Source organism: Saccopteryx bilineata, chromosome 3 (assembly GCF_036850765.1).
Source record: "Saccopteryx bilineata isolate mSacBil1 chromosome 3, mSacBil1_pri_phased_curated, whole genome shotgun sequence".
In the NCBI taxonomy this organism is placed as follows: Eukaryota; Metazoa; Chordata; class Mammalia; order Chiroptera; family Emballonuridae; genus Saccopteryx; species Saccopteryx bilineata.
In genome coordinates, this window is record NC_089492.1 from 178,279,790 (window position 1) to 178,291,998 (window position 12,209).

The following is a 12,209-nucleotide window of genomic DNA, read 5'->3' on the forward strand; positions in this document are numbered from 1 at the left end:
GGGGCGAAGCTCTGCCCACCAGGGGGTGATGCTCTGCCCCTCCGGGGCGTCGCTCTGCCGCGACCAGAGCCACTCTAGCGCCTGGGGCAGAGGCCAAGGAGCCATCCCCAGCGCCCGGGCCATCTTTGCTCCAATAGAGCCTTGGCTGCGGGAGGGGAAGAGAGAGATAGAGAGGAAGGGGGAGGTGGAGAAGCAAATGGGCACTTCTCCCATGTGCCCTGGCTGGGAATCGAACCCGGGTCCCCCACATGCCAGGCCGATGCTCTACCGCTGAGCAAACCGGCCAGGACCAGAGACTTTCTTTCGATGACAGTCTATTATATATGTTTTGTTTGCTTTTATGGTTCATGTTTTTGGTGCAGTATCAAAGATATTCTTATTTGACCCCAAGGTCATGGAAATTTTCTCTCATTTTTTTTGTAGAAGCTTTATAGTTTTAAGTTTTTATTTAGTCCTGTGTTTCATTTGAGTTAATTTTTGTATGTGACTGGAGATAGGGATCAAGATTCATTTTTTTAAACATGTGAATGCACAGTTTCTTTAGTACATACCATTTGTTGAATAGACTATACTTTTGCCCCAGCTGGTGGTACAATGGCTAGAGCATTGTTCCAGAGCTCAGATGTTGCTGGTTAGATCCTGGGGTCGCTGGCTTGATTGTGAGGGTGCTGACTCAACTTGAAGGTTGCCGATTTGAGCCCCAGTCTGGGCACGTATGAGAAGCAATCAATGGGTGTACAACTAAGTGGAACAGCGAGTTGATGCTTCTCTCTCTCTCTCTCCCCTCTCCCCTCCCTTTACCTCTCTCCTTTCTCTCAAATCAGTGGGGGAAAAAATGAAAAGACTTTACTTTCTTCATTGAATTGCCTTTGCATCTTTGTCAAACCAGTTGACCATATTGTGGCTCTGTTTCTGGACTTTTGTTTTCCATTGATCTATGTATTGATCCTTTTGCCAACACTAAACTGTCTTGATTACTAGAGCTTTATGGTAAGTCTTGAAATCAGGTAATATGAGTCCTCTAGCTTTTTTTCCAAGTTTGTTTTGACTTTCCTAGTTTCATTGCATTTGCCTAATTTTAGAATCACCTCATCAGTTTCTACAAAGTTTACAGAGATTTTGTTTGGGATTACTGTATATTGAATCTAAAGGTCAATTTGGGAATATACATCTTAATGAAATTGAGTTTTCCCATCTGTGAACACATGTTGCAGAAAATGTACTCATTATTTTGTAGTATTCATCATACAGACCTTGCACATACTTTGTTAGATTTATAACTAGATATTTCATGTTATTTGGTGTTAGTCAAGAATAAGTTGCCTAAGTAGTCTATTCAATAAATTGAATTCATAGTTAAAATACTTCCCAGCAAAGAAAACTTCAGGCCCAGATAAATTCTCTGGTGAATTTCACTAAACATTTAGGAAAGAAATAGTACTAGTTTTCCATATACTTGTCCACATATTTATGAAGCCAACATTACCCTGATTACTGAAACTGAAGACATAAGAAAGCTATGGACCAGTATTTCTCATGAATTACAGACAAATATTCTCAATAAATATTTGCAAATTGAACTGAGCATATATAAAAAGACTGTTACATTAGGATCAAGTGGAATATATCCTGGGAATGTAGGTGGTTCAACATTTGAAAATTAATGTTGTCTACCATGAAAATAAAAGTTGTGTAAGTATCTCTACAGATCCGTAAATCACATTTGACAAAATCCAACATTCTTCCATAATAAAATTTTTTAGCAGACCTAAGACTAGATAGGAACCTTCTCAACTTAATAACTTGTGTAACCTGACCAGGCGGTGGTGCAGTGGATAGAGCGTCAGACTGGGATGCCAAGGACCCAGGTTCGAGACCCCGAGGTTACCAGGTTAAGCACAGGCTCAACTGGTTTGAGCAAAAGCTCACCAGCTTGGACCCAAGGTCACTGGCTCGAGCAAGGGGTTACTTGTTCTGCTGAAGGCCTGTGGTTAAGGCACATATGAGAAAGCAATCAGTGAACAACTAAGGTGTCACAATGTTCATCGAAAAACTAATGATTGATGCTTCTCATCTTTCCGTTCCTGTCTGTCCCTGTCTATCTCTCTCTGACTCTCTCTCTGTCTCTGTAAAAAAACAAACTACTACTGCAGGTCCTAGCCAACATAAAAATGAAATATAAGGCAAAAGTTTTGAAAAAGAAGAAATAAAAGTATTCTTACTTCTAAACAATGAGCTTATCTACATAGAAAAATCTCAAGAAACTACAATAAGATGTTATCAGAACTTACAAGTGAGTTTAGCAAAGTCTTAGACTACAAGGTCCATGTACAAAATCAGTTGTATTTACTTGTATATATTAGCAGAGAACAGTTGGAAATGATTGACTTTTAAACTTTATCATTTTAAGGTAAATTGCATTATTCTGTGTTTTGTCCTCAAAGTTTCTTGAGGCTCTTAATTCTTCTTCATGTATATGTTGTTATGATACTTCTGTTACAGATTTGGACATTTTAAAAATGGAGAGTAATACTTTTAAGCATGTAGGTAATCTATGACAGATGTAGATATTGCACAGAAACAATTATATTTGAAAATTTTGTCTTGTTTTTAGAATAGTTTCTTGTTTTCCTAATTGGAGGGTGTTTTCATAAATAGTAATTATTGAGTCTTCTTTCTGAGTGTTTTCATGCAGGACAATATTTGTTATTTAAGAAAGTGCTAACTGGATCTTGGATTTGGGAGTTTTCTCAAAAGCTTAAACTGGATTATATTTGTTTCAAAAAACAATTGTTATAGTTAAAATAGCTCAGCATGGTAGCAGAAGATACAGGATGCAAGCTCATGATTTGTAAAATAGTCCAAATCAGAGTATATTCCTGCTACTTCCTCCTTTATTTCATTTATTTATTTATTTATTTATTTATTTATTTATTTATTTATTTTGTATCTTTCTGAAGTTGGAAACGGGAGGCAGTCAGACAGACTTCCGCATGCGCCCGACCAGGATCCACCCGGCATGCCCACCAGGGGGCGATGCTCTCCCCATCTGGGCCATTGCTCTGTTGCAACCAGAGCCATTCTAGTGCCTGAGTCAGAGGCCATAGAGCCATCCTCAGCACCCGGGCCAGCTTTGCTCCAATGGAGCCTTGGCTGCAGGAGAGGAAAAGAGAGACAGAGAGGAAGGAAAGGAGGAGGGGTGGAGAAGCCGATGGGCACTCTCCTGTGTGCCCTGACTGGGAATCGAACCCAGGACTCCTGCACGCCAGACCGACGCTCTACCACTGAGCCAACCGGCCAGGGCCCATCCTTTATTTCTTATATTGAATCCTATACTTCTTTTTTTGTTTAAATTTTTATTATTTATTTATTTTTTAGAGAGGAGATAGAGAAAGAGAGAGAGAAAGGGAGGAGGAGCAGGAAGCATCAACTCCCATATGTGCCTTGACCAGACAAGTGCAGGGATTTGAATTAGTGTAACCCTTCGGCGACCTCAGTGTTCCAGGTTGATGCTTTATCCACTGCGCCACCACAGGTCAGGTGAATCCTATACTTCTTAATGCTGAGCCCTGACATACCTTTGCATGATCTCAACACAGGATTCCAAATATTTATTACTGACTTTTGGGATGAGTCTATTTGCTATTCCTTTTCTACATCGTTAGAGTTGGAAGATATATTAAAGATTCTCTAATTCATTTTATTGATTACTGTACTAAAGCCCTGAGAGGTCAGTGGCCAGTAGACTCTAGTACCAGGAGATACTATCATAATTTCCTAGAGGATTTTTATATTGCCTCATGTTTGCCAAAACCTCTGGCCTAAACAGCAAACCTAATGGACACCAAGTTGTTAATAAAACTAATGTAGGCCTGACCAGGTGGTGGTGTGGTCGATAGAGTGTCAGACTGGGACGTGGAGGATCCAGGTTCGAAACCCCGAGGTTGCCGGCATGACCGTGGGCTCATCTGGTTTGAGCAAAAAGCTCACCAGCTTGAGCCCAAGGTCACTGGCTTGAGTAAGGTGTCACTCGTTCTGCTGTAGCCCCCTGTCAAGGCACATATGAGAAAGCAATCAAATGAGAAACTAAGGTGCCGCAACAAAGAAATGATGCTTCTCATCTCTCTCCCTTCCTGTCTGTCCCATATCTGTCCCACTCTCTGTCTCTATTACAAAAAACCCCCAAAACACACTAATGTAGAATATTGTAGCTACTCTGAAAAGACAATTAATGGCCTGAACAGGCAGTGGCGCAGTGTATAGAGTGTCGGACTGGGATGCAGAGGACCCAGGTTCGAGACCCTGAGGTTGCCAGCTTGAGCACGGGCTCATCTGGTTTGAGCAAAGCTCATCAGCTTGGACCCAAGGTCGCTGACTCAAGCAAGTAGTTACTAGGTCTGCTGTAGCCCCACGGTCAAGGCACATATGAGAAAGCAATCAATGAACAACTAAGGTGTTGCAACAAAAAACTGATGATGAATGCTTCTCATCTCACTCCGTTTCTGTCTGTCCCTGTCTATCCCTCTCTCTCACTGTCTCTGTAAAGAAAAATAAAACCCCCCCCACAAAAGACAATTAATGTTTGGCATCAGAGAAACGTTATTTAAAATATCGATAGTTATGACTCAGTTTTTCAGGTATTTGTGCTGTTTGTAGAAACTGGGTTATATTTTGATTGCAGTAATATATCTTTTTTATATTAAGAATTGCCAGACTACTATTTTTTTTTTTTTTGTATTTTTCTGAAGTTGAAAACGGGGAGGCAGTCAGACTCCCGCATGCGCCCCACCGGGATATACCCAGCATGCCCACCAGGGGGCGATGCTCTGTTGCAACCAGAGCCATTCTAGCGCCTAAGGCAGAGGCCATAGAGCCATCCTCAGCACCCGGGCCAACTTTGCTCCAATGGAGCCTTGGCTGCGGGAGGGGAAGAGGGAGACAGAGAGGAAGGAGAGGGGGAGGGGTGGAGAAGCAGATGGGTGCCTCTCCTGTGTGCCCTGGCGGGAATCAAACCTGGGACTCCTGCACACCAGGCCGACGCTCTACCACTGAGCCATCTGGCCAGGGCCACCAGACCACTTTGATTAGTGTATCCCTTGGTTATTGGAATGTTGTAATGCCTATTTTTTTTTTTTTTTTTTTTACAGAGACATAGATAGGGCCAGACAGACAGGAATAGTGAGATGAGAAGCATTAATCATCAGTTTTTCGTTGTGCATTGTGACACCTTAGTTGTTCATTGATTGCTTTCTCATATGTGCCTTGACCACGGGTCTTCAGCAGACCAAGTAACCCCTTGCTCGAACCAGTGACCTTGGGTCCAAGCTGGTGAGCTTTTTGCTCAAACCAGATGAGCCCACGCTCAAGCTGGTGACCTCGGAGTCTCGAATCTGGGTCCTCAGCATCCCAGTCCGACGCTCTACCCACTGCGCCACCGCCTGGTCAGGCTGTTGTAATGCATTCTTGAGAAAAGGATGTTTCTATTGGAATTTTAAACATTTCTTTGTGTTAACTGTTACTTGTCTCCTTATAAGCTTTTTTTTTTAACTTCAATTTTAAGAAAGTTAAAAATGATTTATTAAGAAATAGCCTGTGTATTTAAAGTTTTTCTTATATTAAAATTTGATAAACAAGTCAGTTTAAAATTTAAAATTTCAGCCCTGGCCGGTTGGCTCAGTGGTAGAGCGTCGGCCTGGCGTGCAGGAGTCCGCGGTTCGATTCCCGGCCGGGGCACACAGGAGAAGCACCCATCTGCTTCTCCACCCCTCCCCCTCTCCTTCCTCTCTCTCTCTTCCCCTCCTGCAGCCAAGGCTCCATTGGAGCAAAGTTGGCATGGGCGCTGAGGATGGCTCTGTGGCCTCTGCCTCAGGCTCTAGAATGGCCCTGGTTGCAACAGAGCCACACCCTAGATGGGTAGAGCATCGCCCCCTGGTGGGCGTGCCGGGTGGATCCCAGTCAGGCGCATGCGGGAGTCTGTCTGACTGCCTCCCTGTTTCCAGCTTCAGAAAAATACAAAAAAATTTTTTTTAAATTTCTTTTTATCTTAAAGTGAGAGGAGGGGAGATAGTGATGAGACAGACTCCCGCATGCGCCCCAACTGGATCCACCTGGCAGCCCCCATCTGGGGCTAATACGCTAATCAGCCCAGCTATCCTCAGCACCTGAGGTCATTACTTGGACCAGCCAAGCATCCTCAGCACCCACGACCAACACTCAAACCAGTTGAGCCACTGGTTGTGAGGGAGAGAGAGAGAGAGAAAATGGAGGAGCCAGGGGGAGAGAGAAGGTCGCTTCTTCTGTGGGCCCTGACTGGGGATCAAACCCAAGACATCAGTATACTGGGCGACACTCGAGTCACTTAGCCAACCGGCCAAGGCCTTTAAATTTTCATTGTAATAGAGTCTACCGTCTTTTGTTTAATTATCTTGAAATTTACTGTAATTAAATATTACTTAGTATCCCGAATAACTAATATTTAAGCACAGTTGTCATTAATTTAGTGTTCTTTAATTTAAATATTAGGGATAAAAGATTAAAGTGTAATGCTAGAATGTCTTATCAGTTATCTCATTTTTCTCATTTAATATAGCTGGGAGAGCTTTAGAATGGTGCACGCTATTGTACCATTTTTTCCCCATTGAAAATAATTTCTCAGGCAGAGAATTTGATTTTCCAATAAAGGCATTAAGAAAAAATGTTGAATATGCAATTGATACTATCCAGAGATATGTTGTTAGATTAATCGTGTTTTGTTTTAGACATTCTTTTTTGTAAATATTTTTGTTTTCTGAAGTATGTGTTTTAGAGTTTACAGTTCCAACAAATAATGCAATTTTTACTTTATAGGCACCAGTTAGAAGACAGATGAAAGCTAAGCAACTGAATGCAGAATACTATGGTGTGACGAGTTCAACAGCTCGGCGAATATTGCAGTCTTTAGAGAAGATGTCAAGCCCTCTAGCGGTAAAATTTTAAATTCACAATTAAAAGCAGAAGTGTAACAAAGTTTCAGTTTAGTGAAAAATCTTAATTTTGTTATTTCAACATTAACAGGATGCAAAAAGAATTCCATGTGTTGTTTCTTCTCCACTGAATTCTGTAAGTTGACTTTTTTAATCTCTTAAAAAGAGATATTTTTATATGTTGATGATGAAAGTTGTATATTTCAAAGTTTGCCATCTATTTTAATAGTATTTTATTTTTTCAGCCTCTTGATAGGAGTGGGATAGATACTACCACAGATTTTCGGGCCAAAAGGGAAAAGGTAAGACTTCTTCAGCATTTATGTAAAGAAAGTATCAGCAATTTTATTTTATTTTTAAATTAGCAATATACAAATTGAATTTACCATATTTACCCATGTATGAAATGCACCCTTTTCCGAAAAACTTGGGGTCTGAAAACTGGATGCATCTTATACAGTACTTAAGATTTTTTTACTTGCATTTCCCGCTTTTTCATGCTTGTTCTTATGCTCATTGTTGATGACTGTAATTTGTCATCAGACACAGATGAGGACAAGCTAATGGATGGGAGTTTTGACAGTGATGAGGAGTTGTATGAATTTTATGATGAGAAAAACTTGATTTCAATAACTAATACATTTTTTTTTCAAATTTTGGGCCCCAAAATTAAGGTGCATCTTATATATGGGAGCATCTTATACATGAGGAAATACAGCTGGTCATAGGGAACATGCTTGAAAAATAAGAGTTTTAAAATTGCACATTGTTGCCTTTTGTGAGGGCTTTCACACAGTGCTGTTTGTAGTAAATGCTCAGTCATTAGTTTTTGGTTATTTGTTATTTCTATTTTAGTGTCTTAGCAGTCTTTTTTTTTTGTGTGTGTGTTTTTCTGAAGCTGGAAACAGGGAGGCAGTCAGACAGACTCCCGCATGCGCCCGACCAGGATCCACCCGGCACGCCCACCAGAGGGTGATGCTCTGCCATGACCAGAGCCATTCTTGTGCCTGGGGCAGAGGCCACGGAGCCATCCCCAGCACCTGGGCCATCCTTTGCTCCAACGGAGCCTCAGCTGCGAGGCTGCGGGAGGGGAAGAGAGAGACAGAGAGGAAGGAGAGGGGGAGGGGTGGAGAAGCAGCTTGGCGCTTCTCCTGTGTGCCCTGGCCGAGAATCGAACCCGGGACTTCCGCACGCCAGGCCGACGCTCTACCACTGAGCCAACCGGCCAGGGCTGTCTTAGCAGTCTTTATGAGTAACTTTTACCTTTTGAAAAATCAAAGAAGAGTGAACAGAGCTTGAAGTATTTAGTAATTATAAATTCAATGAACTGAAATAAGTGCCCACTGAATATAGTTGTCTTTGCAAACTTTTCTCATTAACAAACATTTGAAATCTGTTGTGTAATAGAATTTTAAATTGGCATATTTTTCATCAGTCAGCTAAAAATAGCATTCCAAGATATTAGACCTATTAAAATAATATACTATAAATTATTTATTAGCCTTTTTTAGTGTATTCTATTTTGTTTAACTTAGCTTTGGAGATTAATTTGGAAAAGATAAAATGCATGATAGGATTAAAAAGGTATGTTTTTGTTAGTTATTTTTGTGGCTAGTTATGTATCTTTTAAGGGAAGCAGATTCCTAGATCCTTACCTGTGGAAGCATTTATTACATCATCAAGTTTTCTGAGAATTAATTGATGAAAATTATCATAATTATCTGAATTAATTTGGGGACTGTAATTGTATATTGGTGAAATAAAATTATTTTTTACTGAAATTCTAATTCAGAGAAGAAAGCTAAAATTGAGTTATTCCCTTGAGATATTGTTGCTTTTCGATTTTTAGAATTATCTAGATATTTGTTATCAGGCCTTAGGGGATGCATTATTAGCTGCTGTGATGGGACTATCATTAGCTGCTTTTCTCAGATTCCTATATTATGTCAGGTTGCATAAAAAGAAGTAAGTTTTAAAAGTTGTTCCATAACAGAAGTTCTCAATCAAAACATTTTAATTAATGGTTTTGTATAATACTAATAAAATTTTATTAATGGCTGTTAAGAATTATAAAGGCCAGATAACAGTACTATAGTTCATGTTTCATGGATGTTATTGGAACAGTCTACAAAATAGACAGTCTCATTGAGTTGTAGGATCACACTTGTAATGAGGATTTAGGGAAGAGCTGGTGTTAGCCATACAGAGGCTTTGCCTAGGAAATCAGTGCTCTTCACAGCTACTGCTGAGTCAAAGGACTGTAATCATACTACTGTAATCTTGGGACAAAGTGGAAGCTCTGAGCTTTAAGTAATCTTAAACCAACTGGATTTTTTTTTTATTAATTTTTTTGTGTGTGGCAGAGACAAGAGAGGAGGGACAGACAGGAACAGAGAGCGGAAGGGAGAGAGATGAGAAGCATCAGTTCTTTTTTGCAGCACCTTAGTTGTTCATTGATTGCTTTCTCATATGTTCCTGAACCAGGGGGCTACAGCAGACCAAGTGACCCCTTGCTCAAGCCAGTGACCTTGGGTTCAACCTGGTGAACCTTGTTCAAACCAGCTGAGCCCACGCTCAAGCTGGCGACCTCAGAGTTTTGAACGTGGGTCCTCCGTGTCCCAGTCCGATGCTCTATCCACTGCAGCACCACCTGGTCAAGCCCAACAAGAGTTTTAATGTGTTTCAGTATAGCAAAAGTTGTTGGCAAAACACTTGTACACTTAAATAATAAAGCCAGTTTATTTTTTTTGTGTTGCCGAGACAGAGAGAGTCAGATAGGGACAGACAGACAAGAAGGAGGAGCGATGGGAAACATCAATTCTTTGTTGCAACTCCTTAGTTCAGTGATTGTTTTCTCATATGTGTCTTGACCTGGGGGCTATAGCAGAGTGAGTGACCCCTTGCTCAAGCCAACGACCATGGGGTCATGTCTGTAATTTCATGCTCAAGCCAGTGACCCCTTGCTCAAGCTGGTGAGCCTACGCTCAAGCAGGTGACCTTGAGGTTTCGAACCTGGGTCCTCCGTGTCCCAGTCTGACACTTTATCCACTGTGCCACCGCTTGGTCAGACAGGAGTTGGAATTCTTAACTGTGCTTTACTAATTTGATGTAAATTGTAAGAATTTTCATTTGGTTGAAAAATAACAGTAGAGGAAAATTAACTTGGAGAGAGATTGGCTCACATTTTATCAATTTTTTTCTGTGTTTTTTAGAGAGAAAGAGAGAGGAACAGACAAGAAGGGAGAGAGATGAAAAGTGTCAACCCATAGTTGTGGCACCTTAGTCGTTCATTGATTGCTTTCTAATATGTGCCTTGACTGGGGGACTCCAGCTGAACTAGAGAACCCTTGCTCAAGCCAGTAACCCCTCACTCACGCTGTGAGCCCTTGGGGTTTCAAACCTGGGTTCAGCCTCCCAGGCTGACATTCTATCCACTGTGGCACCTCCTGGTCAGGCAGCAATTAAAATATTTTTATTTAAAAATATCTGTAGACTGACCTGTGGTGGTGCAGTGGATAAAGCGTCAACCTGGAAATGCTGAGGTCGCCGGTTTGAAACCCTGGGCTTGCCTGGTCAAGGCACATATGGGAGTTGATGCTTCCAGCTCCTGCCCCCTGTCTCTCTCTCTCTCTCCCCTCTCTAAAATGAATAAATAAAATAAAAATTTAAATAAAACCTGAAAAAAAAATCTGTAGCTGCAATGGTCACTGGCTTGAGCCCAAAGGTCCATGGTCGCTGGTTTGAGCCCAAGGTCTCTGTCTTGAGCAAGGGGGTTACTCACTCTGCTATAGCCCCCTGGTCAAGGCATATATGAGAAAGCAATCGTTGAACAAGTAAGGTGCTGCAACGAAGAATTGATGCTTCTCATCTCTCTCCCTTCCTGTCTGTCTTCCCCTATCTGATCTGTCCCTCTCTCAGACTCTCTTCTCTGTCAAAAAAATAAAAAAATCTGTAGCTGAAGAAAATTTAGATAATTTGGGGGGAAAATATGGCAAAATCAGTTTGTTTATATATTTGAAATTCATCCTGTTAAAAGTTTAGCTTTGAAGAACAGTTTTGAATATAGTTTTAATTCTGTATGTGTGTACATGTGTGTGAAAAGTTATTAAATCTGGGATAAAATAGTCTATGAAACCACATTGTTTGTGGTTCTGTTTGTATATATACACACACTCTTGGTTCTGTTATTGTTTTTCTCTTAGTATTTGTTTGCAATTAGTGGGTATTTCTCTGGGAAGTACTCATAATCTATAGGTCACATTCGCTATTGACAAGTAATCTTTAGTTATGCATTGCTGATAATATATATGAAAATTAAAGTTTGATTTTTATTTCCTTTTACCTATAAGGTGGTCTGTCAGTATCCCCCTGTTCAGAGACTCATGACTCCAAAGCCAGTATCCATAGCAGCAAATCGAACTTCTTATTTTAAACCATCTCTGACCCCATCTGGTGAACTAAGGAAGACTAATCAAAGAATAGATAAAAAACACAGTGTGAGTATATGTTGTATTTTCACTAGTCTTTGAATATTGATTAAAGTGAATAAGAGTAGGATATAACATACAGGTACTCTTTCATTGCTGCCTATCAATAAGATAAAGCCTACAGCTTGTGAATTAGTGATGATTATGAAATGCATTAAAATGTCTGGCACCTTAATCAAATCCCAAATTAGTTTTTACTAGTAAATACTAGTGTGTACTAATTGTTTAGATAAATAATTTTGCCAAATTTGCTTTATCAGTGTGTTTTTGTTGAACTGTCTGCAGATAAATTTCTGACATCACATTTGTTCATCTCTAAGTACTTATGTATGCATTTTCTAAGTACTTTTTTTTTTAAGTTTTATTTTTCAATTACAGTTTACATTCAGTATTTTGTTTTAGTTTCAGGTGTACAACACAGTGATTAGACAATTATATACTTTACAAATTGATCCCCCTGATATTTCAGGTACCCTTCTGGCACCACACATAGTTATTTCAACATTATTGACTGTTCCCTGTGCTGTGCTTTACATCCCCATGACTGTTCTGTAACTGCCAATTTGTACTTGGCTTTCACCTTTTCCACCCAGCCTCCAACCCCTCACCCCCTCTAGCAACGGTCAGTTTGTTTATTGTATTATGTGAATCTCCTTGTGTTTTGTTTGTTTGCTTATTTTGTTCTTTGGATTCCACATATAAATGAAATCATATGGTATTTGTTTTTCTCTGTTTGACTTATTTCACTTAGCATAATACC

The 12,209-nt window shown here is 40.3% G+C and overlaps 1 protein-coding gene across 4 annotated transcripts in view; it reads left to right on the forward strand.

Annotated features, from left to right (window-relative positions):
• NUP153 (nucleoporin 153) overlaps positions 1–12,209 on the forward strand; it is a 78,493-nt gene that overhangs the window by 25,399 nt on the left and 40,885 nt on the right. For all 4 annotated transcript variants that reach the window (XM_066268316.1, XM_066268315.1, XM_066268314.1 and 1 more), the window contains exons 6-9: positions 6,847–6,963; positions 7,054–7,098; positions 7,208–7,264; positions 11,312–11,458. In XM_066268316.1, the coding sequence (XP_066124413.1) occupies positions 6,847–6,963; positions 7,054–7,098; positions 7,208–7,264; positions 11,312–11,458 (366 nt within the window). The remainder of the gene's footprint in view (positions 1–6,846; positions 6,964–7,053; positions 7,099–7,207; positions 7,265–11,311; positions 11,459–12,209) is intronic.